General features: G+C 34.2%; 4 protein-coding genes across 4 annotated transcripts; 3 read left to right on the top strand and 1 right to left on the bottom strand.

The window, feature by feature from the left end:
* Positions 1-1,167: 1,167 nt before the first annotated feature.
* Positions 1,168-5,442, bottom strand: LOC133296404 (BES1/BZR1 homolog protein 4-like). Its single transcript, XM_061495376.1, has 3 exons — positions 5,178-5,442; positions 1,770-2,527; positions 1,168-1,507 (listed from the first exon to the last, which is right to left on the bottom strand). Exons 1-3 carry the CDS (start codon positions 5,391-5,393, stop codon positions 1,504-1,506), a joined length of 978 nt encoding a protein of 325 aa, XP_061351360.1. The 5' UTR covers positions 5,394-5,442; the 3' UTR covers positions 1,168-1,503.
* A 12,970-nt stretch (positions 5,443-18,412) lies between these two features.
* On the top strand, positions 18,413-19,519 carry LOC133296403 (uncharacterized). The gene has a single exon (XM_061495375.1). The coding sequence runs from the start codon at positions 18,413-18,415 to the stop codon at positions 19,517-19,519; it is 1,107 nt and encodes a 368-aa protein (XP_061351359.1).
* Positions 19,520-19,534: 15 nt separating this feature from the next.
* Positions 19,535-20,116, top strand: LOC133296402 (uncharacterized). The gene has a single exon (XM_061495374.1). It carries the CDS (start codon positions 19,535-19,537, stop codon positions 20,114-20,116), a length of 582 nt encoding a protein of 193 aa, XP_061351358.1.
* A 90-nt stretch (positions 20,117-20,206) lies between these two features.
* LOC133296401 (uncharacterized mitochondrial protein AtMg00860-like) lies at positions 20,207-21,001 on the top strand. The gene is made up of 2 exons (XM_061495373.1): positions 20,207-20,356; positions 20,549-21,001. Exons 1-2 carry the CDS (start codon positions 20,207-20,209, stop codon positions 20,999-21,001), a joined length of 603 nt encoding a protein of 200 aa, XP_061351357.1.
* Positions 21,002-26,843: the final 5,842 nt, after the last annotated feature.

Here is a 26,843-nt window from a genome sequence, read left to right as displayed (position 1 = left end):
TTATTTGAAGAAAAATAAAGTATACTACAAAATATGTATGTTTAAATTTATTATCTAGAAAAAGGTACAACAAAAATAGTATAAAAAATAATGTAAAAGTAGCATTTCCCATTATCTTCAAGTTACCAAGAAATTTATTTTTGGGAAAACATTTTTTCATGTTGCATGAGAATTCAATTCTCATGTTGTGACACTTCGATTTGCATGCAAAACTTTTTTTTTCTTTCTCTTTTTAATAAATGTGGGACCCACCACTAGTTTCTCATGCAACATGAGAAAATCAAACCCCTTTATTTTTATATATACAATATTGACATTAAAGTTTGAACCTACAACTATTACATAGATATAATATAAAACCATTGAAGGTCCATCACTTACAAATCTAAGTTTTTGGGTTGAATTGGTTCTTTACATGATATCAAAGCCAAGATTTTTTTTGGACCTTTGTAATATCCATGTTTCAAGCCCAAGGCTCTTGGGTATGCTAAAAAGATATAATATAATATAAAAAACCATTGATAGACCTTCAATTGTATTATATTATATCTCTCTATCTCCATCAGAAAGTAAGGGGAAGTGAGGATCGAATTCGTGACCATGTGATCACTGAAGCTATAATTCTATTTAAAGAACCGTTTCAAACCAAATGCTTAAGCCTTCAGGTGATGGGACTTCAATGATTTCATATTCTATCTCTCTAACATATCCCTTCATGTAAGAGCCTTTCGAACTTAAAACGTGGATATTACACTAGTATTTTTTTTTCATTTATTCTACCTTGTCCTTACTTAAATCTATTAGAAAGCAGGGGGGGGCGACGATGATCGAATTCATGGTCACCAACCATGTAAAGCAATCATTTCACCCAACACTTAAGCTTTTAAGTGATGTGCCTTCAACTTTATGCAAATTACTCAAACCCCTCACCAATAGACCAATTCTAATGGCATCAATAAGAAAATTTCTACATATTCAGGAAGTGGCCATATACCTGGTGCATATTACTATTCTAACAAAATCAAAGCCTACAAGCAGCCATGGAAACATCTACAAATACCACCCATATCCAAAAGAATGTGATAACGTATTTGTTAGCAGAAACCCAAAATAATTCAAGGCAATAAAAAAGAACCATCCAATCAAATTTCACAAGGGCTTTTGGCCATCGAGTTAGGTCGCATTCTCTTGAGCCATTCGGTTCTTTCAGTGGCAAACCAGGCCAATCCATACAATGTATATTGATGTTTACAACAAGGTTTAACAAGTCATGCAATGATGAAATGAATGAGTTGCAAAGCCACCCCACACCTAACTAAACATGTATATTACTGGAAAACTAATAAAATGTAAAGGAAAAATTACCAACAAAAAAAAAGGATAAAAGAAAGCAACTGCTTGCCCTCACCTCAGTTACCTTCCAACATTTCTCCGGAACAAACCAACAGAAGTCAATGTTCACATAATCACATTCAATCACTGACGTTCCTATTTATAAATACTTCACCTGCCCCCCAAAAAAAAAATCATGTTAAAAAGGAAAAAAACAGACATTAAAGAAAACAAAAATCAATTGATCATATAATAATGCTCAAGAGGGCAAGGTTGGAGCTCGTGGCAAAGCTGCTCCTTGGTGACAGATAGACAACGAGTTCGAATCAAGGAAACAGTTTATCATAAAAATATAAGTGTAAGATTGTGGATATAGATTTGTTTTCACCCGACACTCGAATTAGAGTGGGTCATATAATAATGCTTAACTTAAGTACCTGGTCTTTGAGTTACCAAGTGTGAGTTCAAGATCATCTGATCCAAATTCTTCATGGATCCTTTCTCCTTCCCATGGCTTGACAAGGCCTAATGTGTTGCTTCCAAAAGCAAATTCATCAGAAAAAGCTTCAGACATTGGAATATCAGCAGTGTGATCAGAGCCAGCTGCTATAGCTGGAGAGCACGTTCCACTCTGGCCAGGAGTCCACATGTGAGAACCATTGCCAACCAAACAATCTTCCTTGAATGCAAATGGGTTTGAAGAGACAAGGCTGAATGTTGGTGAAGTTGGACTAACATGGGGGAGTTTAATCCCAGCAAACCATTCAGGATCAACAATCTGACGGCCAGGGCTTGGAGGACTAGAAGATGGAAGGAAAGAGTAGTTCTGTCCGGTCCACCCCGGCCGCGCAGATTGATCATCCCAATCAGCATTTATTCGCGGTGTTCTAGCAGTTGGAGAGCTCAGGGGAGGCGTGACAGGAGCACTGATGGAACCACTGTGAAGGTAGAGATGAGGAAGCTTGGGAGATGATGCTGAAGATGAAGCAGTGGAGAGGTTTTTGAGCCATGGAATGAGGGAATTACCATCATGAGCATTAGGATTTGCAGTGTATGGGGATGATGATGGGCTTGGGAAGGAAGATGAGCCAGGGCTTGGATTGTAGGAAGCACATGGACTTGGATGGTAAGAGGAGCAAGGGCTTGCTGCTGATGATCCACCAACTATATCCATGCGCTCTAAAGGCTTGCATCCCTGTTTGTGCATCATATTTTCATTAACTAATCAAGATGTAGTATGTGGGAACCTACCAAGTAGTCCTTATGTATAGGTAGGATTTGTATGACCATAACAATTTTAAATAAAACAATCAGATAGATCTAACTAGTTTGAGATAAAGGCGTTATTGATGTTGAATCAGATACATGATCAAGCAACCACTACATGTTTGTAAAGAAGTAGAAGTATATGTGAATTATTCAACTCTGCATGTTCTAAGGTCTAAAGGGTTACTATTAAGTCTAATTTATGTAGCATAACTTTTCAAAGCCTTAGCCCTAGCAGGCAGTACCTATAATGGCAACAGAATTGAATGATGAGCAGAATATATGAGAGCACCTTAAACCAAATTCAATATGAAACACAATGCTTTCATTAAAATAACAGAAATACAAGGAGAAAAAGCTAGAGTTTCCAGCTAATGCACCAAATATGATTGATGACACGATGAATTATGTAGTTATTGACTGAATGTGGTTCTACAATAAAATTCGGTTGCAATGCATGCAAGCATTGGACTATGTGGTTAGTTTACTGCACAAAAATTTAGACTTTCTTGCATTAACCAAGGCTGAAATTAAGAACCAATTGTTCTGGCTTTCGTTTTGCTCAAGGTACTGCAACTGTTAATGTTATGTTAGACTTGGGCTGTGCTTGTTTGAATAGGTGGAAAATGAGATGATGATAAAAAAGGGTGAAAAAGTGGAGTAGGATAGAATGATTATGATTTTCATTCATTGGTAATTAGTAGAGGTAAAATCACTTTCAACTCATGTTCATGTCATTGTAGTGGCCAAAATTTAAGATGTGGAAGGTAAATAAGTAATTTTAAACTTACAACTTCAGATTTTTGTTATACCAAGTAATTTACATTTTGAAGTTTTATCTATTCAACTAAACATACCCTTAAATTTGTCATATCAATAATTACATTTTACAAGAAAAATGCTTTACTATTAATTAAGGGGAAAAATTTGTATAATTTTAAAGGATATAAAGTTGTATAATTAAAAAAACTCCATTCTCTCTCCCGATGATCTATATCTTTTTCTCTCTTAGAAGGACTATCTTTTTTTAGGAAATTTTTGAGTTTCCTCAAGGTATCCCTCGGCCGACAGCCAGAAACTAATACTTTCAAAACGTAGAGATCATCGAAGCGAGTTTTACCTCTACCAACAAAGTATTTTTCATACATATGGTCAGGGATCGAACCCCTATCAGCATGCTAAGAGACTCAGCCATTTACTAATTATGCCGAGCTTTGTTCGTTAAAATGACCATCTTTAAAAGAATACACATTTTTTCCATAATTAAATGGGTTCACATTTTCAGTGGTAATTTGTTAATTATAACTTCCAGTAAGTAATACCATAATTTTGTTACCCAAAAAGTTTTTAAAAAAAACATATAGATAGGTCCATTTCAGTATTTCACCACTAAAACTTACATTTAAAAATATTTTTAATAAGTTAATTACAGTTAAAAACTAATAATATTTTATACTAATTATAAGCATACATCTCAAAACACGTCCCTCTCATTTAGGAGAAGGAAATGAAATATGAACAGTAACTTCAATCATCGGAACAGCGGAGGCAAAAGGCTCTCCCAAGTGGCAACATGGTCTGAAAAAGTCAAAAAGCCACAGCTACTTTGCTACATATCAACAAACACATAAAAAAAACAACAAACACACCAACCATCTAACACATGTTTGATTTTGTTCTCTGTTTTGTTTTCTTAAAATTATATAATAGTTAATGAAATATTTTTTATTTTATTTTTGAAAATTAAAACATAAAACAAAAACAAGTCAGACATATTTTCTAAATTTAATTTTAAAAATAAAAAATAGTTATAATTTTAGAACTATTCTTACAAAACTGATCTTATCATCCCCCCTTAAAATGGCAGAAGCAGTGCCTGCCGGATCCACCGTACTCACACAGGGACATGTAATCAGCAAAGAAAATAAATATAATTTTTTTTAACACATAAGAATAATAAATCTTATTCTATTTACCCAAAAAAAAAATTCTTATTCTTAATTGTAATACTCAATCTCATTTATTTATGAAAAAAACTATTATAGATAAATTTTCTTTCTTATACACCCATCAATTTCCATATAGTTCTATTTTTATTTTTTATAAATGAATAACTCTATCCATAATTATGTCTATAATAATAAGAGGCCGTTTGACAGAAGATTTTTTTTTTTTTTATCTGAGAATCTTAATTTTCAAAAATATATTTACAATAATATTCAAAAATTAAAAATTTCGAAAAATTTAATTTTCCGAGAATCTATAAAATACCGTCAGAAACGCCCCCTGAGAGAAAACTACTCTGGCTACATTGATTAATAAATCCCTTTGTTCATTGCATAAACTGTTAATAAGAAAGCGATATCAACACCAAAATAAATCCATCGACACATATTGAAAGTGTATTAGTGATGAAAATAAAAACTTTTGATAAATCTTAAAGATCATAAAATTAATCTTAATGCTTAAAGAAAAATACTTTAGTAAAGCAAATTTTTAAACAGAAAATCACTTAATTCTTAACTAAAGTACTTCAAAATAAAGAAGCTATAATTGGGAGTGGAAAAATTGGAATGTACCTTCCGGTATGTGGTTCCATCGAGTTCAACGGTCCAACCAGCTTCATTGCAGAGAGCTTTGAGGACTTCATTGTTGTCACAGTGCTTTGGAAGCTTGAAGTTACCATACATCCTAAGACCTGCGAAGATCTTCGCCGCTATGGCTCTTCTTCTTCTCTCTCTCCTCTTGTTGTTCTCTCTCTCCTTCCACGTGGGTAGCCTCGTCCCAGATGTCATCTCTCACAGAGAGGATTTTCAAGCTCTGAAACCAAAAGGGTTCCCACGAAACAACGTAAAGAAGAGAACTTTGGAGAAGATTCGAGTAAACAACGATGATTGAACTTCTGGGTCGGTGAGAAATTGAAGCAAAAATAAAAAAAAGCTGTGAAACCAGAACCAGAACCTGATGTCTACTATGAAAAAGTGTTGCAGTGGTAGAAATGGTAAAGTTAGCCCATTTGGTGGATTTGGAAAATGGGTTTGGAGTCGGAGTTTGATCAGTGATCGGAGAAGATCTCGGAAGCTGGTCGGAAAATTGGAATGGTTTCGATGGGAAAATGAGAAAGGAAAAAGAACAAAAAGAAAGGAAAAGAAAAGAAAAGAAAAGAAAAAGTTAGCACTTGATTAGCCAAATTTGCGGATCAAATTTACGATCATGGTGTATAGATTTTATAGAGAGAGAATGGGTGTTGGAGTTTTAGTACCCAACATGCCACCACCACCCTCAACCTTTTTCCCTTTCTTCCTCTCACTTTCTTTCTTGGCTCTGGCAGTGACCAGTGTTGTGATTTGTTAGGGAGTGAGTATGAATTTGTGAGCTAATGGATTTGTGAGGGAGTGAGTGGGAATTTGTGAGCTTTTGGAGTATGACTTTGAGTTTGATTTTCATTTTCCTTTTATGTTTTTGTATTCCTTTCTGAATTTAGCTAAGTTGGTTAATATCCGTTAAATATGAGGGTATATAAATTTTCCATTTCTCTTTTCAATTTTGCATGGAGTTTGATTTTTATACAATTTCGGGTATATTGTGCTATTATTTAGTAAATTTAATTTTTATATAGTTATTAATATAACTACATTTATTAATTAATATATTTATATAACATTAGATGGTAAAAGTAAAAAAGTTATCATTTATAAAAAATAGTTTCTTTTTTAGCTAAGAATATCTTTTAAAAAAGATATCGTATGGGCTTTGATGAAAGGGAACTAGTAATAGTGAAAGTAGAGCTAACTTTTGTTTTTGTTATTGTCTACAAAAGTTAACCCCAAAAACATAAAAAGTGAGGAGCATGGTTTTTAAACTTTTTTTTTTTTTACATGGTCATGTGTGGGTTTTCTTAATGAAAGTTCTGTATGTGGGTTCAATTATGCAACCTTTTTTTCCCACCTTAGACTAACGGATTTATTATGGACAAGAGCCTTTGTTGTTTGAAATGGAATTCCACTTATGTCATTTTGCCTTTAATTTGGTGTACTCTCTTCTTTTTATACCATATCTTATATCTCTTTTGTAATTAATCAAAACATTTACTGTTATCATCAAGGTTAAAACACGACCTCTGAAACGAAAATGGGTATTGCGACACATTAAAATTTAGAGGTAATGCATATAAAAATATTATGTTTAGTAACAATGTTATATATTTAAATATGTGTAAGTGTATGTTTACATTAATTTATATTCTCTAAAGGGCACTTTTGAGAAAATGTTCAAGAGATGAACTTTTGACTAAAAATGTCTAAAATACAAAACTAAATAATTTAAATATGCAAGAAAAATATTATTGTTTTATATTTATAAATTTGAATATGTTAATTTAAATATATATTAAATATTTATTATATCATGAAATTTATGGATTTTTAATAATACATTATTAATAAACATTGTAATATAAACTTGTACTATAAAGTAAATGGAAATAAGAGAAAAAGAGTGTGGACAAGAAAGAAAGGAAATAAGTGGATAGGGAATATTTTATCTTTACACCCTTAAAATTTGAAAGTTTATGCATGTAATATATAAAGTTTATGGGTTTTATAATTCTCATTTAACATGAGAATTTGAATTTTCCTACACACCTTTCGATTTTCGTGCTAATATGGGTTCTACACATAATTTTTTCTAACATACGGGCCCCACATACTTTTTATCTCTACAACATGAGAATTCAATTGAAATATAAAAACCAAAGTTTATAAGATAGAAATTAGAAAGTGAAGAGATGAAAAAGAGGTACATGTATTCGAAAAACTTTTCCTTCAATTGTCAATTGTGAATGAGAAAGAGGCACTGCAGTGCTGCCACAAATGAAACCTTTCAGAACGTGGACAGAGTTCTTTTTATATGTCTTCCCTCCCACCAACCAAAGTACCTTTATTAATAATTAGTGTTTGGAGAGGGACAACCATGGCCCATAAGCATAGGTAAGACACAATTTTCATTGGCCAGATGCAAAAATACAGAAACGCCTTTGGAAGGAAGTTGTAAAATTAAAAGAACCCAAATAAAAAATTTGCAAGCTTAGGACTGCTAGTATAGTGGCAATGCTTGCTTTAGTGGTGTTCACATGTCAGTTTAGTTTAAATTTAGGATTAAAATATCAAAACTTGATTAAATTTAATTAGATTAGTTTAGTTTAATGTTTGAAATTTTTTATAGTCTATATAAACTAAATCAATTCCAGTATAATTAGGTTGGTTTATTTTTTAGAAATTCAAGCGTGATGAGATGTCATATTGATTGATAATAGGCTAAGTGAAATATTAATAAGTAAAAAAAATTCATAGACTTAACACTTAAAGTTTTAGGTTAAGATATGATATTGAATACATATTATATTTAGTTTACCTTAATCTACTGATAATAATCCTCTTTTATATGAACTTTCCTTACAGTGGTGTAACCACATCCACGTCAGCAGGTGCCTAGGCACCTGCTTGTTTTAATATATTTTTTCACTTATTGTATATATCATATAATTAATTATAATTTACTAAGGATAAAATTATAATTTGACACCACCTAAATAGAAAATCAAATATTCAATACAAAATAACAATAAACCATCTAAATGCAAACAAATAATAAGAAACGTGTACAGTATGGTTATTTTTGTGTTTCACCTTCTTTTTTTTTACTTTTTATCTTGTATATTTATTTTTTCCTCTTTATTCTAATCAGTTATATTATTTATTCTTATTCCTATTAATTTAAAAAAGAAAGACTTCTAAACTTAATTACAAAAATGATTAGTTGACCTATTTCAAAATTTGGGCTCAACTGAACCAAATAAACTCATTTAAAAGTAGAGAAATTGTTTGTTCTTTTAAAGGACACAACCTTGTATCCTTTTAGTTTTTAACACTATATCTTACCGGTAAGACATGGTTATAATATGAAAAATTAGTTTTTTTTTTTTCTCTTTCCTTAATCACTTCAACTGATATGGAGAAAAAAAAGTAACTTTTCATGTTATAACTATGTCTTACGGGTAAGACATAGTGTTGAAAACTAAAAGGACACAATTTGTGTCTAAAAGGACACACACTTAACCCTTTAAAGTAACAATCATGAAACTAAATGAATAACAGGTTTATAGTTATAGAATATGAAGGCCCATTGAACTATTATGTTTTAGGTTATTGCACACACACAAAATAGTCAAAAACCTAATTCCTAAATGTGAGAACTTTCCATCGTACTTATAGTTGTTGCAAACAAGGACGATGTTCTCCAACGTGAGATACTGAAAATTTATGGAATAGTGATAATGAAAGAGGAGACGAAGGACATATGCTTTTATACATATAATTACTATATTTGTGTGTTTTCATCTCCTTAGGACAATATTTGGTTCATTACTTACTATGTTGTGGGAGGAAAGCAAAATTCTTATGTTTGAAATGCTTACCGAAAAGGTTAGTGCATTTTTATATGTTTGCTTTGATATATAATCAATGACAAATGTTCATTTGAATTTTCAAGAGTAAATACCATTTTTGGTCCCTAACAAAAAACACAGTCTCCACTTTAGTCCCTTACAAAAATAAATTAGTCAGTTAGTCCTTAACAAATTCAAAGTGGACCCATTTTAGTCATTTTGAGGGACTAATATGGGTCTTTTTTGAATTTGTGAGGGACCACGATTTCAACTAAATGAGCCCACTTTGAATTTGTTAGGGACTAACTGACTAATTTATTTTTGTAAGGGACTAAAGTGAGGACCGTGTTTTTTGTTAGGGACAAAAAATGGTATTTACTCAATTTTCAATGTTATGTGACATTATTTAGTACATAATTTAGATAACTATGCTAGAATTCATAATAATTTTTTTTTGATAAATATGTGTAATTACGATAAATATTTTGATAATTTGATATATCAAATTGTTAGCACCACCTAAATTTTTAGGCTGATTCCGCCACTGTCTCCTTAAGTGTCTAATATAGTTCAAGTCATTAAGTTAAAGTAAAATTATAATTTTTTACTAGAAAAATAAAATATAACTATAAATTATCGAAAAATATTTAAAATTTTCAAAAAATATAATTAATTTAAGTAGAAAAAATAAGAATTAAAAAATTAAGAATGACAGACTTCACCCTTTAAGAGAGATACACTAAATGAATTAATCATTTTCAGGAAAATAAATTGTTATTTAATATATAAAAGTGAATATATATTTAAGGCCTTTTAATCGTGAAGGCTTTATAATGCTAAGGAAAGAATTTTTTAATGGTTTATACTATGGGAAAAGTGAATGTCATTTTAAAAGATGTAAAAGGATAAACACTTTTCTCTTGTACTATTGTCTAAACCATTAAAAAAAAATTAAGTGAAGGGTGGATAATACATAAACTTATTTATTTGTGCTAAGAAACTGCACAATACTTATTTATTTATTAACTAAATGAGGGTGATAAGGATCAAATTGATCACAGAGGTTCTAATATCAGTAGAAAATTAATTCAATCCAAAAATTTAAGCTATTAATTGAATGTCATTTTAATGATTTATATTATGATTTAATGTCTCTCGTGTGTGTAAGAGATAAAATTGCTACCGTTAACCATGCTACCAGGCCTAGCTACCACAGAAAGGAAGGGAAAGAGATCGAAAAGCACGCAACCAAACTGAACGCCAGCGCTTTTCCTTTCCCCTGAGGGCCAAGCTTAATTCCATTAAAAGTATACGAGGCTCATATTTTTTTTATATGACCTTACATGCGCCTCACATATTTTTATATATAAGAAATAATATTATTTTCTACTATAAAAAAAAACATCAAACCATCTATATTATTCTCTAAGAATTATGTGAATTAAAGCTAGCTGGTACTATATATTATTGATGTCTCGTAATACAAATAAAGACTTATTTAAGCATTATTATTTAGCTTTAATATTTTTACAATGAATGTAAATAATTATCTATGTTTATTCTTAAAATGACATTGTTTTGCTTTGAAAAATTAAGAAATTATAATGAGAAAAACTATCGTAACTTTGAAATAAATTATAATTACAAAAATATCTTATTTTTGTCCCAATTAACATCATTTTGAACTTAATGTAGCTAAATTACTGCAGAAAAAATGAACATTTATTATTTATTTATAAAAATGTCACTAATTTATTAATATAAAATGTTTTTCTTTTATTGCATGAGAAAAACATCTTCTCCTACCCTAACATAAAAAATCTCGCTGACTTTTTTTTTTAATTAGGTGGGTCTTATATTTTGTTGTATATGTAATTATAAATTTCTTCTGCAATAGAAAAATCTTATAACCCTTTAGTAATTATTCAATTAATCTGATCGAATTGATAAAAAAAATCAATAATTAAATTAATTTGGATAAATTATATGAGATTATGTATTTAATTTTTATTTATATTATAATAATAATAATAAAAAATAGGGAAATATTACTCTCCTTTTACATGAGGTAACTTATCTCATTTTCTCTCACTTCGATTTTCGCACCCCACTTTTTTCTTCTTCTTTTTTCTTGTAATAGTGGGACCCACCTATTTTCTCTCTGCCACATAAGATAACTATCTTATATGGAAGGAGATTAATAAAATCCTAAAAAATAACCCGCTTGCGGTAGGTACAACAATCCTTTGACTCTCAGTTATGAGTATAATAGTACGCTTTACGTCCGGTCCAGCTGTGAAGGGGCGCGTTGGATCGTTCAAACAGGTTCGTTTCGAATCCAGCTTGGTCATCAGTAACTCTAATACGATATTATTTTGGATGAAAATTATAGTGTTTTTGTAATTTTAATTTATTTTAAGATTATTATAGTTTTTATAATTATAATTTGTTAATCTTTCAATCCTAAAACAACATTGTTTTAAAAGTAAATACAGATAATTTATCTTCGTTAATTGCAAAAATATTTTTCTGTATTATCAATTCCGGTTGCAGGTTTTAGAAACAAAATGAAAACATCTAGACTTGTATATTAATTATATGCTTCATCTCTTAAAAATATAAATAAACGACATCATGTGATCCTTCATAACCATTTTATAACATTTATAATTAAAAGACTAAGCTGAGAATACTTACGTTTTTGTGATCAAAATAAATATTCATAATCCTTTAAGAATTTTCCGAAACTTAATAAAAGATGCACGTGTTGGAGTTCGGTGCACGTGTAAGATTAATACGCCCCGTTATCTGCGTTGCGTGAGGAGCAAAGCAATGAAGGCTACGATGATAATGATCTATTGACATTTTGTTTGATTTGAATATGGAGGGTCCCAATCCCAATCCAAGTGCTACTTTTATGTGGATCCCACCTTCTCTTGTCGTATCCCATTGTCTCATAATTTAGTCAACTAAAATATCTCTACTTTTGTTATAAAAAAAAAAAAAAAAATATCTCTACTTTTTTCTTTTAATATTTTCCTCCTTATCTAATCGGATAAATTATTATTATAATTTTGACCTGAAGATAAATCATTATTAGAAAAAGGAACAATTTCTGAATATTAAAGAGAACCGACCTAAGCTATATGAGAAAATAGGCATATCGATGCTTCTTCAGGTTCACCTAATTAATTGGCTAAAAAACAATTAAAAAAATTGTATTTTTAATAACAAAATACAAAATTAAGGTGCTTGGTCAAGTATCTACGAAAATAATGAAATCAGCAGCGCAAAGTATTGGACGCAGTTGCGCATCGAAAAGGGTACAACTGCCATGTGGCTTTTAGGGCACTCTTGTATTACGCAGACGACAACCCTTAACGTCCATAGCAAACTTTAATCAGTTATTCCCAAATTGATATGCAATTAGAATGTGTAAATTAGAGTGATAATATGGAATAATTTAAAATAATTTTAATTACAAATTCTTATGTAATCAATTAGAATGTGTGAATGAGAATTAAGGCCTAATTTGTAATTAAAAAAATTTGTTTCACCGGTTAGGACATTATGTATATACTGCAGATAAGTTATCTGCAGTAAGCCCAATACGACGTTGTTTTGGAGCGGAAATCATAGTATTTTGTAATTTTAATTTATTTCAGGGTCATGATAGTCTTTATTTAAGATTTCAATATCAAAACGACGTCGTTTTGAGAATAAATGCAAATAACTTATCTGCATTAATTAACTGCAGAAACATTTTTCCCATATTATTTGTAATATCCCACATTTGGATAAAATCAACGATATACAATTTTCTCAATATTTTCATTTGGTATCAAGAGCCCATAGTTCGTGTAACTAGGCCAACCATTACAGAGGCTGACAACAGGGGTCATACACATGCACCAACACTATCCAACCTCTGTTGAAGGCTCGAACCCAACTTTAGAGAGTTCCAACTGTGGAAGTAAGGTGAGCAATCAACTTAGAAGACAATGATCTATCAATCGCTGCTAGTCGCTCTACTGCTTGCTAGCCCACACACACGACTTCTCTCGGGCGCACGAGCTCCATGCACCATCTTGTCGAGCCTCATTTGGCTGCACTGCTAATGCAATTTGACTCATCCCTTCCTCCTCTTTCTGTTTGGATGATCTAATATAATATTGGAGCACTTTATTTTCTAGGCCACCGCTCCATCTTTCCCCCCCTCTTATGGCTACCTTTTCTGCTTTGTCCCATACTACCTCATCCCCAAATGCACCTTCCTTGCGAGAGAACTTATCCTTTCAAATCACTAGTCATAAGCTGAACAATAAGAACTTTCTCAAACGGTCCCAATTGGTCAAGATAATGATGTGTTAATGGGAAAGATAGATTACCTCAACAGGAATACCAAAAAACCCGTTGAGATATATCCCTAATATGAGGAATGGAAGATTAAAAACTCAATAGTAATGGCATGGCTAACTAGTTCCATGGACCCATACTTGGTCATACTTATCTATTTCTTGACATTGCATAGGAGATTTATGATGTTGTTGGGAAAAATTATTCAAATCTGGAGAATGCATACAAGTTTTTGAATTAAAGAATAAGTTAAAGGATTTATACTAGGGAAGTTTGTCTATCAATGAGTATTTTAATGAATTTCATAATTTATGGCAGGAACTAGATCTACACTGTGCAACTAATCTTGGAGACTGAAGTGAGATTCAAGAAACAATTGGAGAAGGAAAGGCATCAGGTCTTCCAACCACTCAAACAGCTATGTACTCTTTTCAAAATTTGGGAAATAATGCTATTTAGTTACGTTGCCATGGTTTAGTTTGGAACTGAGATATCTACCTTGATTTCTCACCCTTGAAAGCTAAGTTTGGGCAATATTGTTTATAATTTCCTGTGAAAAAATGGATGTCTTTTGGCTACTATTTCTTTGACCAGGTGCCTTACAAAAATTATCCAGGACCTCCATGATTATCGAGCATTACTCCATTGTAGCCTCCTCAAAGAGCATTACATCATTTGTGAAAAGAAGTTGGGGAATATAGGGGCCATGTTTCCTTGTTTTAATAGACTTCGAACGATTCATCTTTATAGCATCTGCAATCATATGGATAAGATTTTCTATACAAAGCACAAAAATATAGGGTGACATAGGATCCCTCTATCTTATGCCTCTGGAACTTTGGAGTCTTTGCTCCATTCCATAAAAAATATACTTTGGGAAAATGATGCAGACCATAATAATATGTGAACTAAATGTTCAAGAAACGGGGCTTATTCTAAAACCTGTTGTATGAAGATCCAATTTAAACCATCATATGCCTTCTTAATATCAATCTTAATGGCCATAAAGCCCTTCCTACCTTGAATGCAACATATAGTGTGAATCAACTAGGCTATTATAATATTATCTTGTATTTGTCTCCTTGGAACAAAATGTTGAACCATAGGTCATAAAGACTACGATATTGAAGTTTTGATGATTACAAAGCACCAACATAGCTCAACATGGATGTATACATTAGAGAATAGTGTAACAAGTTTCAAATGGTACTAGAAGACCAAAGTAAAGCCCAAAAAGGATAAGATTTCTCAAATGTGCAAAGTCAACCTAAAAGTCAATGAATTCAAGTGAAGGATGGCACAACAAGGCTAAATATATAAAGACCATTGAAGACAAATGAAGACTCAAGTGCATACTGTTTGTAATAAGATTATAGAGTCTTAGAACTTAGAGGAATTAATTATTGAGTTTTAACTTGAGAATTGCATTAATAGGTTATAAACTCACGCATATTGAACATACATACCTATATCCTTTATACAAGACCACTCATTCATGTAAAGTTGTTAAAATGACGAGATACATATACATACATGTGTTAGAAGTGATTAGGGATCATTTAGAAGTCACTTAGAACCATTTAGATCCAAAAATCAGCAAGGAAATTGGTTTCTGATATGAAGTAATCCAATACTTTTTAGAGTAATCGATTACCTGGGTTCTTTGAAAAAGTAATCCATCACCTGATGAACAATAATCAATTACCTGAAAGCTTTGAAGAAGTAATTGATTACCCCACGAAAAGTAATCGATTATTATAGGTTATATGTGACTTATAACTTAAGTAATTTGAATTTCTAAATATCCAATGACTATAAATGGCTAGTAACTTAATATTACACCTATATAAACATTTTTTGGGGGTTCTTAACATAGAATTAACATTGAGAAACACTTGAACGTGAAAATCAAAGAATTGAACCCTTTTAGACATATTTTGCATACTCTTGAGTAAAATCTCAATTACTTTCTCTTATCTTAATCTTTTTCTGAGATTTTTGTTCATTTGGAACTAGGATAGGTTTCTCCTTTGCTATTTTCATACAACTGGTTTTTGTAATTCGTTTTGTTGGATTGGAGTGATCCTATAAGGGTATAGGTTGAGCTTGATCAAGATTCTTGTAAAATTCCTTTATACTAGGTTTTTTCAAGCATTTGTTGAAAGCTTGATAATAGTGAAATGTTCAGCATCAGTCTGAATGTAGCTTTCAAGTGGTTAGATGGTGAATCGGGATAAATTCAGAGTTTTCTTCTCTTTTCCTTTCTCTTTTTGATACCATTGCAATAACTCGAATTTACATGTTATATGTTATGTTTTGATTCTGTTTAAGGGTTGGGAATTACTATTATTTTGTTTGAATTTGTTTGTGTTGATTTTCTTATAAAAGGGTATTGATTTACATTATTTCTTACAAAAGAAGTAACACACAATTCACTCTCCTCTTGTGTGATTGTTTAGCCATTATTTTCTTTTCACAAACTTGCCTGATACAGTGATATTAATTTTTTCATCAGAGGCTTTAGCTTGTGTACAATCATCTTGATCAAGGCCTTATATAAAATGTTCATAAAGATATAGGTATGAATTGTGGACATTGAATTATCAATCCCATCGTTGGATTGGAATTCTAACTAAGTATATCAAGTCTATAAAAAATTTGAAAATTTAAAATTAGTAGATGTTTTATAACATAACTTTAATTTAATATGTATTATATACTTTAAAATATAAATAAAAGTAGGTCACATTGTAATTATTGATTTCCTTGCAATTCTAATTTTTAAATTTTATAGTTGTTTTACATTATTAAAAGCAAGTGACGAGCTAGATCTATTGGCATTAATTTTACCATATTCTTCAACTCTAGATTTTTTAACATTTAATTCACCTGATTTAATAACTTCAAATTTATTGACTTTTATTCCACTGAGTTAGAATTTGTTTAAGCAATTTCTACAATAACCATCTGTTGTTAATTGCTTGCACAATTACTTGCCCGTTACGAGCTCTATATGCATTGTTCTTCCTTAAAATACTCCTTGAAATATTAGTTGTTTCAAGGGTTAATTAAACCATCTATTTCAAATGTCTTGTATCGTTAGTCTTATGGGCTTCCTTTATAAAATTTTTGCAACTTCCCTTTGTCATTTGAACAAAGCCCTTTCAACTATCCATGGGCCTAAATTAGCTACAGACTTGATGACTCGGCCTTGTTTTACATTATACCAATGAGGAGAATTAGACAAGAGAAAGATAGATAGATGATAAATATGTTGGAAGATCTCGAGGTTGTGAAATTTTCATTGCATTTTCCATTCACTTTTCCACCATATATACTCAACAACTTGATCATTGTCACAAAAATGTTACCAAAATGACGGAACTAATGGAAAGCAAATACAAGTAGCAAGAATGAATATTTCCATTGATCATTGTATTTTCATTGCATTTTCCATTCACTTTTCCACTAAATATACTCAATAACTTGATCATTGTAACAAAAGTGTGAACAAAATGACAGAACTAATGGAAGGTAATACAAATAGCAAGGAGAAATATTTTCATTGATTTACTTTGAACTAGGCCTAAATGGCCTGAATATGGTTTCTAACTATTAAACATGAAAGTCCATCAAGTAATTGGGTTAATGAATCCCTCTTTTGGACCTAACTTGCATTGAGCCTGTTACACCCCTAATCCCTTCAAGCATATTCTCATCCATGAGGATAAGAATACACGTCGCTTTCCCATCATTCAAGGGAGAAGTACGAGGATAAGAACGAGCTAGCTAGATGTCATTATCTTTTCAGTTGTAACGTTCAATGTAACTTGTATTTGTTGGGCTTCCTCTTTTAATGTTAAGCCCAAATCCATTGAGGGATTTTCTAAAAATCCTAAACCTTAGATTCCACCTCCTCTATATATTCATTAGTTACGGGTGGAAGCAATAGAAGAAGATAATTTGAGAGACTCTTGAGTGACACTTGAGAGATTTGTAAGTAAAGCTTTGAGCTTTGCATTTGAGAGTACTTCTAGAGAGAGTTTGAGTGAAACACCTCTAGGGAAGTTTGATTATCACCATTATTGGAGAGGTTGACAGAACCACTACTTTGGTGAAGGTTGATTCTTTGTACCCATTATTATCACAGTGGACGTTTGAACTGGACTAGGTATAATAACCCTAATTATATGACTTTTAAATTATAGGGTGATAATGAGGACCTTATGGTCATAAATAGAATGAGGATGAAATTCTAAGAATTTTGATACCCATATCGAGGGTATTTTGCACAGATGAATTTTCATCTGTTAATTTTGACTGCTGACGCAGTAACAGTTAGTAGAATAGATCCAAGTTAGCAAATTATAGTTAGAGAGCTAATCTAATGATATAAACATCATGAATGAGGTTAGGATATGATTTGATGAAGATTGATATCCATATTGGGGTATTTTTGAAAAGTCACTTCTGTCGGGTATTTTGTAAAACGTGTTAGTATTCTTTTAAAATAAAGCCTTCCGCTGTGAATGTTAAATATCATGTATGTTAACAACCGGAGTACTACAGGGTGTTACATTTATGGTATCAGAGCAGTTTCACCGGGACGTTCACTGATTTATTGCTTAAGTGTTAGAATTACCTGTTGAGTATCTCTTGAGCATCATGATATTGCATATTTCATCACTTGATTGAGTGTAGCTAACTCATACCTTGTGCAGTTGTTTGTAGATATCATGGCTCCTCGAGGGAGACCTAGACGGGTAGTTCAAAACCCACCACCGGACCCCGTTGCTGCTGCTATAGCGGCACTACAACAGACTTTGAACGAGACAAGAGAAGCTGACTTGAAGAGGATAGAAGAGGCCAGAGAGCGCGATAGAGAGTAGTTGAGAAAGGCCAGTGAAGACCTTATGGCACAGAATAGGCTGGCCAATGCTGAGATGATCCGACTACTGTTGATAGAGGTACGAGGAGGACCTCCACCACCTCCTCCACCGCCAGTTACACCACATGATTCTTGAGCCTGTTGTGCTGGGACAGGAAGGGTCAGGACAGGCCCATCAGGAGGCGGAGGCATCTGTCCATGAGGGACGAGTGAGGCAACCAGTTATTGAGGTTTATAGATCAGCTATACCACCCATGTTTGACCGGGATACTAGAGAGCGTATGTTGAGCGCTTTCAGGAAGCATTTCCCTCCTCACTACAAAGGTGGAAGAGATCTCATCGCAGCATTGGAGTGGCTCCAAGAGATGGAGCTCATTTTTCAGGTTATGGAATGCGATGCCAACACAAAGCTCTTATATGTAGTGTACATGTTACAGGGGGATGCTGCTGACTGGTGGAGTAATGTTAGAAACTCACTTGAGTGCCAAGGTTATGCTATTACTTGGCCGTTATTTGAGAGGCATTTTCTGCAGAAGTACTTCCCTGAAGAAGCCAGGGAAAGGAAGAAAAGTGAGTTTGAAGACCTCCGGCAGGAAAGCATGACTGTGGATGAATATCTGAGCAAGTTCAACCGCTTGGCAAAATATTCTTATTATGGTAGAGCTCCCCTCACTCCAGAAGACAAGGCCTTTCGATTCAGGAAGGGTCTGAATGATATGATAGCAGACAAACTGGCTGGTCATTGCACCAGAGATTTTGTGGAGTTGATCAAGCAGTGCCAGAATATTCAAGAGCACTATCGTACCAGGGGAAAGGAAGCAGCGGGAAAAAGCTTCAGTGGGAGGACTACGCCCTCGAAGGGTAAGGGCAAAGGTTTGCAAGCACAACAGAACACCAAGTTTAAGAAGACTCCCTTTGTAAAGAATGGAAGCAGAATGTCTGGTGCAGGGAAGATTCCCACTTGTGCCAAGTGTGGGAAGATGCATACAGGTGTTTGCCGACTGGGGCAGAATGTTTGCTTCAGTTGTGGTCAGGCAGGACACTATTCCAGAGAGTGCCCCAAGAAGACGGGGCAAGTTGCAGCCATTCAGGCGATCCCTATTCAGTCCTTGCCTACTCAGAGAGCCATAGAGGAGCCTATGGCGCCCACTAGTGCCAGGGTATATGCAGTGACACAACAGGAGGCAGAGAGGTCTCCAAACCTTATCAGAGGTATTATTCTTATCAGATGATATGCTTTTGATGCCATGTTTGATTCTGGAGCTACCCACTCCTTCATATCAGAATTTGTTGCTAATGGATTACATTTTCCCATTCACGAGTTCACGCCTCCCATGGTAGTGAAAACTACCACCGGAGACATTGTTTCTACTTCTTTGAAGTGCAAAGAAGTCAGATTCATATATGAGCAAGAAGAGTATATGGTGGATTTGATAGTGCTTGAGGGCATGAACCTACATAATATATTGGGTATGGATTGGCTGGTTCAGTATGGTGTGATGCTTAACTGTTGTAGCAGGAGGACTTTCTTTTCTTCAAAAAGAGAGAAGCCAGACAGTTTGTACTTGACGGCACCGCAGTTAAATAAGGCTCTAGATGAGGGAGATGCAGGATACATTATCTTGGGAGGACTCGTAGGAGACTCCAAAGAACCTACTGCTAATATTCCGATTGTGTGCGAGTTTGAAGATGTATTTCCAGAAGAAATTCCCCATTTCCCACCTGAGAGGGAGATTGAATTCTCAATCGACTTAGTACCTGGTGTGGGGCCTATCTCATTGGCTCCATACTGGATGTCACCAGTGGAGCTAACAGAGCTTAAGAAATAGTTAGAAGAATTGTCCCGCAAGAATTTTATCAGACCGAGTGTATCTCCTTGGGGTGCACCGGTGATCTTTGTGAAGAAGAAGGATAGAACGATGAGATTGTGCACTGATTATCGTCAGTTAAACAAGGTGACAGTAAAGAACAAGTATCCTCTGCCACACATAGATGATTTGTTGGATCAGCTTAGAGGTGCTTCTGTGTTCTCAAATATTGATCTTCGTTTCGGATATCACCAGATCCGGGTAAAGGCTAAGGATATTCCAAAGACGACTTTCTGATCCAGATATGGGCACTATGAGTATCTAGTGATTCCATTTGGGCTTACTAATGCCCCGGCCGTGTTCATGAGTTATATGAATCGAATTTTCAAACCACATTTAGATCAGTTTGTTGTGGTATTCATTGATGATATTCTGATCTACTCCAAAAGTAAGGAAGAACATGCAGAGCATTTGAAGATAGTTCTACAGATTTTAAGGGAACATCAGTTATATGCCAAACCATCCAAGTGTGAGTTTTGGTTGCATGAGATCCAGTTTCTTGGACATGTCATCTCATCTACAGGAGTGGCTGTTGATCCGAGTAAAATTGAAGCTGTGCTGGATTGGGAGAGACCCAAGAGTGTTACTGAGATCCAGAGTTTTCTGGGTTTAGCCATACACTACAAACAATTTATTAATGGATCCTCCAGAATCGCCTTGCCATTGACTAGGTTGACCCGAAAAGGGGTGCCATTTGCATGGACCCTTGGGTGTGATGTGAGTTTTCAAGAATTGAAAGATAAGTTGACTACCGCACCGGTTCTGATTCTTCCTGATCCAGAGAAGAGATTTGAGATCTATTGTGATGCATCCAAGTATGGATTAGGGAGCGTGTTGATGCAGTAGCGAAAGGTAGTGTGGCCTATGCTTCTAGACAGTTGAGACCACATGAAGAGAACTACCCTACTCATGATCTTGAGTTAGCGGCCGTGGTTTTTGCATTGAAAATATGGAGACATTCCTTGTATGGTGCTACCTTCACAGTTTTTAGTGATCAAAAAAGCTTGAAGTATCTATTTGATCAAAAGGAGTTTAATATGAGACAAAGGAGATGGATGGAATTCCTGAAGGATTATGAGCTTGACCTTCAGTATCACCCTGGAAAGGCGAATGTAGTGGCTGATGCCTTGAGCAGAAAGACCACGGGTGTGGCTAGCATGATGATTGCAGAGTATGATTTGATTAAGGAGTTTAGGGATTTGCCAATTTATGTGACACCATTTGAGACTTCATATTTCATGACTACGTCGAAGTCCGAAATTTGTTAATGGAAAAGTTAAAGCGGCCCAAGTGCTTGATGAAGGGATCCAAATGATGAAAAAGCAAGATTTTGTGTTCACCGATGCTTCAAATGTGAAATACTACAAAGATCGGTTAATTTTCCCAAATGGGCCAATGGTAGAAGAAGTGTTAACAGAGGGCCATATGGGTAAGTACACCATTCACTCGGGTGCAACTAAGATGTACCAAGATTTGAACAAAATTTTTGGTGGTCTGGGATGAAGAAAGGCATAGCCCAGTTTGTGAATAAGTGCCTTATTTGTCAGAAGGTAAAAATTGAGCATCAGAAGCCTTCTGGTTACAGCCATTAGATATTTCGCAGTGGAAATGGACGAGTATATCCATGGACTTTGTTGTGGGATTAACGAGAAGCCAGACTGGATTTTATTCCATATGGGTTGTGGTTGATAGGTTGACTAAATCCACCCATTTCATTCCAGTCAAGACGACTTTCTCCACAGAGCAGCTAGCCAGACTCTATGTCAGAAAGATTGTGAAGCTACATGGCATTCCCGAAAGCATAGTCAGTGATCGGGATCCGAAGTTTACTTCACTCTTCTAGGAAGTGTTGCATGAGGCCTTTGATACTCAATTGAGATTGAGTACTGCATATCACCCGCAGACAGATGGTTGGACAGAGAAGACCATTCAGACACTAGAGGACATGTTGAGAGCATGTGTGTTAGAGCAGGGTAATGCTTGGAACAAGTACCTGTCACTGGTTGAGTTCTCTTACAACAACAGTTATCATGCCAGTTTGGGCATGGCTCCTTATGAGGCCTTGTACAGCCGTAGGTGTAGAGCACCTACTTGTTGGACGGAGATTGGAGAGAGACAGTTAATGGGGCCAGACTTGGTCCAAGAGACCACAGAGCAGATTGAGATGATTAGAGATAGGCTGAAGAAAGCCCAAAGCCGTCAGAAGAGTTACTACGATGCCAAGCACAGACCCCTCAAGTTTTCTGAAAGGGATCATGTATTCATTCGATTATCACCCACTACAGGTGTTGGACGTGCCTTGGGAGTGAGGAAGTTGAGTCCACGGTTCATTGGGCCCTACCAGATAATCAAGAGGGTCGGACCAGTGGCGTATCAACTTGCTTTACCTCCCAACATGGCGAATCTACATGACGTATTCCATGTGAGTCAGCTCCGCAGATATATATCTAATGATTCACACATTGTACAGCCTGATGACATAGAGGTTAAGAAGGATTTGAAGTTCGTTGTTGGACCTTCTAAGGTTCTTGCTCGAGATAAGAAACAGCTTCGAAATAGTTATTCCCATGATCAAGATTCAATGGGATGGATTGACACCTGAGGATGCCACATGGGAACGAGAGGATAATATTCTCCGGCGTTATCCCAATTTTGATATCAGGTATGATCCGATTTTGTGGACAAAATCTTTTTAAAAGGTGTGGTGAATATAATAACTCTAATTATATGACTTTTAAATTAGAGGGTGATAATGAGGACCTTATGGTCATAAATAGAATGAGGATGAAATTCTAATAATTTTGATACCCATATCGAGGGTATTTTGCATAGATGAATTTTCATCTGTTAATTTTGACTTCTGACGCAGTAACAGTTAGTAGAATAGCTTCAAGTTAGCAAATTATAGTTAGAGAGCTAATATAATGATATAAATATCATGAATGAGGTTAGGATATGATTTGATGAAGATTGATATCCATATTGGGGTATTTTTGAAAAGTCACTGCTGTCGGGTATTTTGTACTGCTGTAGCAGAAGCTAGTAGAATCTCGAAACGGGAAAAATATGATAAAATGGAAATAAAGACGAATATATGCCTAACAAGTCATAATTAGACTAAAATTGTTAAAGTTAAGAAGATTATGAAATCCTGGTACAGTGAAGAACACCGATAAAGACTATAGTGCAATTAAACAACTGTTAGTGGATCTGTGATCTACCAATTAAGTTTTTAAGTTATGAACAAGATAATTAGACAAAATTAATGTTAAGTACTTAAATTTAGAGTCTTGGGAGTTTTCAGATAAAAATTTGACGACGAATCAGTTGAAAATTACACCGAGTTTCACTAAAGGATGAATGGTCACTTAGTGACATGGCACCCCCACATTAGGGCACCACCTTCCCTTGGCTGATTGAGAAACCAGCCACCCTCACTATTCATCTCTCTAAAATTTGATTTTTGAATTTGCTCTCACTTCTCTCTAGAATTCCTCCATCAAAACCTCTCCAAAACTCAAAATCTCCTTCATCAAAGTTGTTCCTCTCACTCTCCTCTTCACCACCATACCATTTTCATGGTGTGAATAAAAAATTTCACGTCTCTCACCTCAGAAACAGCCACGGTTTTGTTGATGTTCAAGGGTGTGAGTTGTGTTCTTAAACTCTCTTGAAGAACCACACTTGGTTGCTTGGTTCTTGTGATTTTGTGCGTAAGTTCTCTTGATTTTTTTCATGAAAAACCTCATCTTTTCTTCTTGTGTTCTTGAGCCTAACTTATGAGCATGTTCATAAAGGTTTGTTCTTGCTTAAAAGAGGGTTCTTGGTGGAAAAAGGTGGAGACTTGAGCTAAAGGAGGAACCTTGAAGATGTAAGCTCCCACCTGGAAAATATGAACCAAAAAGCCTCCCTTTTTCTTGTTGAGTGCCTCGGTTTTGATATGTTCATGAGGAGAATGTTGTTTAAAATTTTGTAAAGTAATGGTTTGATGAAGATTTTTAAGGGTGTGTGTGTTTTGAACCATGGAATCATGGATTTGATGAGTAAAGGTGCCACCTTTGGACCTTTGTGTGTTGTTCATGTGAAAAAATGAACATGAACCCTATATGGACCCTTGATGATTTCAGCCATGTCATGTAATAATAAGGTTTGATGATAAAAAAAATGTGATTAAGTTATTAAGTGTGGAAAAATGATTAGAAAGATAAACTAGGTGAGTTAACTCTAAGTAAAACTCACTAATCATGATTAATAATGGTTGAAAACTCTAATTAAAATAGCTCATCAAATCTTCCTCATAAAGTATATAAGGGTTTAGTTGTGTTAAAATTAAGGAGATGATGAATTAGGTGATTAATTAAGGGTAGAGATTAATTAACAAAAGTAATTAAGGATTTAACTCTAAAATTAGACTAAAGTAGGGTTTAGATACACTAATTAACTAATTAGTAAAATTTAAGTATCATGACATAATGGGACTAAAGATATTTCATAATGTGACTTAATAATAGGAAAATCCAAGAATTAATGTGAATTAGGATTTATAATCAAAAGTAATTAAGGTTTGTTAAGTAAACACATTTAAGGCTAAATAACCAGTTTTTAGGCAAAGTTGGGGAGAGCATATCTCCATCCACAGAGGTCATATAGGGTTGTTACTTATATCAAATTGAAACTTGAGATGTTAGCTATGTGGTGTCAAAATTTGGTATCAATTGAAGATGTATTCCGTTCTGTATGTTCGTTTGAGTGAGGACTGCACATGGAGGCCATGTGCAGGGGCTGGACATGGCTGAAACTTCCACGAATTTTTACTACCTCTGTGCTTACTCAAATTAGGCTCATAATATATCTAATTAAAGATAAAGGTGTCTAGTTGTCTGCATAAATTTTTGAGAGAAATTGGTTTAGTACATTTTCCAGAATCGCAAAAATGGTAAATGATGTTTAGAGCCCTGTTCGGAGTTGGCAAACAGCTTTGCTTGTCCAACTCCAAATTAGACATGTGATACCTTTTTGGAAAGTTAATTAAGTCTAGATTAACATAATAAAGGATGAGAATTTTATAACAAGTGAGTCGCGCTCAGTGACTAGAAAATAGAAGCATGTACAGTTATGAGAAAAACCGTAAATGTGATATTTAAGCTAAGTGGGCTTATGAGAACCCTTAGTAACTTATAATAATCATAAATATGGCTTGAATGAGTTGAAAATAATCAAAGTTACCTAAGTGAGCCTTGCATGTGATTCTAAGCTATGTAGGTAATTGAAGATTAAAGTGGCTTGTAATAATGCACAAAAATATGTTATAAGTAATAATTGGTCTAGACTTGTAATGGGCATATTATTGGCATATGAGTATGAAAAGTGGAATCATTAAATAATTAAATCGTGGATATGACTTGATTAATTAATATGTAATTAATGATGTGAATGTTTCCTACGCTAGGTGTGCCTAGAGAATCGTGCACTTGAGGATTTTGTTGGAGCATACGTATACTATTGGAGTGTGGGCTTGTGCTAAGCTCCCTAAGGTAAGCTCCTAGTTCTAGTTGACTCTTCTCTCTTATGGCCTCACCATAATGGTGGGCATTATGGTTGTATTGTATGAAAGTAAATGGTATGATGTATATGTGCATTCATTCACATTCATATAGATGTTATATGATCTTGATGTTATGATGATGCACTGATGATATATGTTATGAGGATCCTGGCCAGTGATCATGGTATGTAGGTTGCCTATGACTTGATTCTGGGAGCTATTTCATACTGAGATTGTGTTGACTGTCTATGGCTTGACCCTGGAAGTTACACATGTGTAACCGTATATGGCTTTGACCCTGGGATTACACAAGGATGATATGATAATGCTATTTTTATGCTATATGTTTGTATTATATGCTTTATATCTGACTTGTCATGCAGGAAGTGGGCTCAGGGGTTAGAGGATCCTCTATGAACCTTGAGCTTACTGAGATGTTGTTATCTCACCCCGTTTGGGGGCATCATTTCAGGTACCCAGAGTAGTGGTGATGCTTCTAAGGGTAAGGCCCCCGCATTGGAGTAGTTGATGATGCAGCTGATGATTTTATATTATGTTTAGATTTGATGTTGGCATGTAAACTTGTTAATATGCTTAATTATTATATGTAGATTATTGTATGTTTTTATTTAGGCTCATGATTGTATTATTAGAACCATGGATTTTTTTTACTGATGCTTTTATACTTTGAATTAATATAGACTTGATGCATGTATTCAGTTAATTTGGGCATGGAGTCTTATTTTTTGTATTGACCCATTGAGGGGATTGCATTCTGTGTGGGATTTGCAAGCTATCTGTTTAAATTATTGTATCAATTAGGTGATCTGTATGTGTGGGACCATGTTCCCAGTTATCCGAAATACAGCCATTATGCTGTCCGTGAGACTCCGCCATGAAATGATACTTGATGTCATATCTTGATGGTCAATGGCCACTAATACTGGCTCATAGGAGTAATTAGTAGATGTATGTTTAGATTTACGCTTTCGCAGTATCTCACGTGAACGTTTTTAGAAATATTTTTATAAAATGTTTTGGAAGAAGTTTACTCGTATTTTTGTAAAACGTGTTAGTATTATTTTAAAATAAAGCCTTCCGCTGTGAATGTTAAATATCATGTATGTTAATAACTGGAGTACT

The sequence above is a fragment of the Gastrolobium bilobum genome, unplaced genomic scaffold (genome assembly GCF_033153095.1).
Source record: "Gastrolobium bilobum isolate Gb01-03AN ecotype WA unplaced genomic scaffold, APGP_CSIRO_Gbil_v1 utg2863, whole genome shotgun sequence".
Taxonomy (NCBI): domain Eukaryota; kingdom Viridiplantae; phylum Streptophyta; class Magnoliopsida; order Fabales; family Fabaceae; genus Gastrolobium; species Gastrolobium bilobum.
This window is presented reverse-complemented; position numbering and strand designations above follow the sequence as displayed.

What these genes read in the sequence shown, in the direction of transcription:
- LOC133296403 (XM_061495375.1), top strand. Translation starts at nt 18,413, where the DNA reads ATGATTCTTGAGCCTGTTGTGCTGGGACAGGAAGGGTCAGGACAGGCC.
- LOC133296402 (XM_061495374.1), top strand. Translation starts at nt 19,535, where the DNA reads ATGTTTGATTCTGGAGCTACCCACTCCTTCATATCAGAATTTGTTGCT.
- LOC133296401 (XM_061495373.1), top strand. Translation starts at nt 20,207, where the DNA reads ATGAGATTGTGCACTGATTATCGTCAGTTAAACAAGGTGACAGTAAAG. An exon ending in TCGGATATCACCAGATCCGG is followed by an intron (nt 20,357 to 20,548) that starts GTAAAGGCTAAG and finishes TCCAAAAGTAAG; the next exon opens with GAAGAACATGCAGAGCATTT.
- LOC133296404 (XM_061495376.1), bottom strand. Translation starts at nt 5,393, where the DNA reads ATGACATCTGGGACGAGGCTACCCACGTGGAAGGAGAGAGAGAACAAC. An exon ending in ATGGAACCACATACCGGAAG is followed by an intron (nt 2,528 to 5,177) that starts GTACATTCCAAT and finishes ATGCACAAACAG; the next exon opens with GGATGCAAGCCTTTAGAGCG.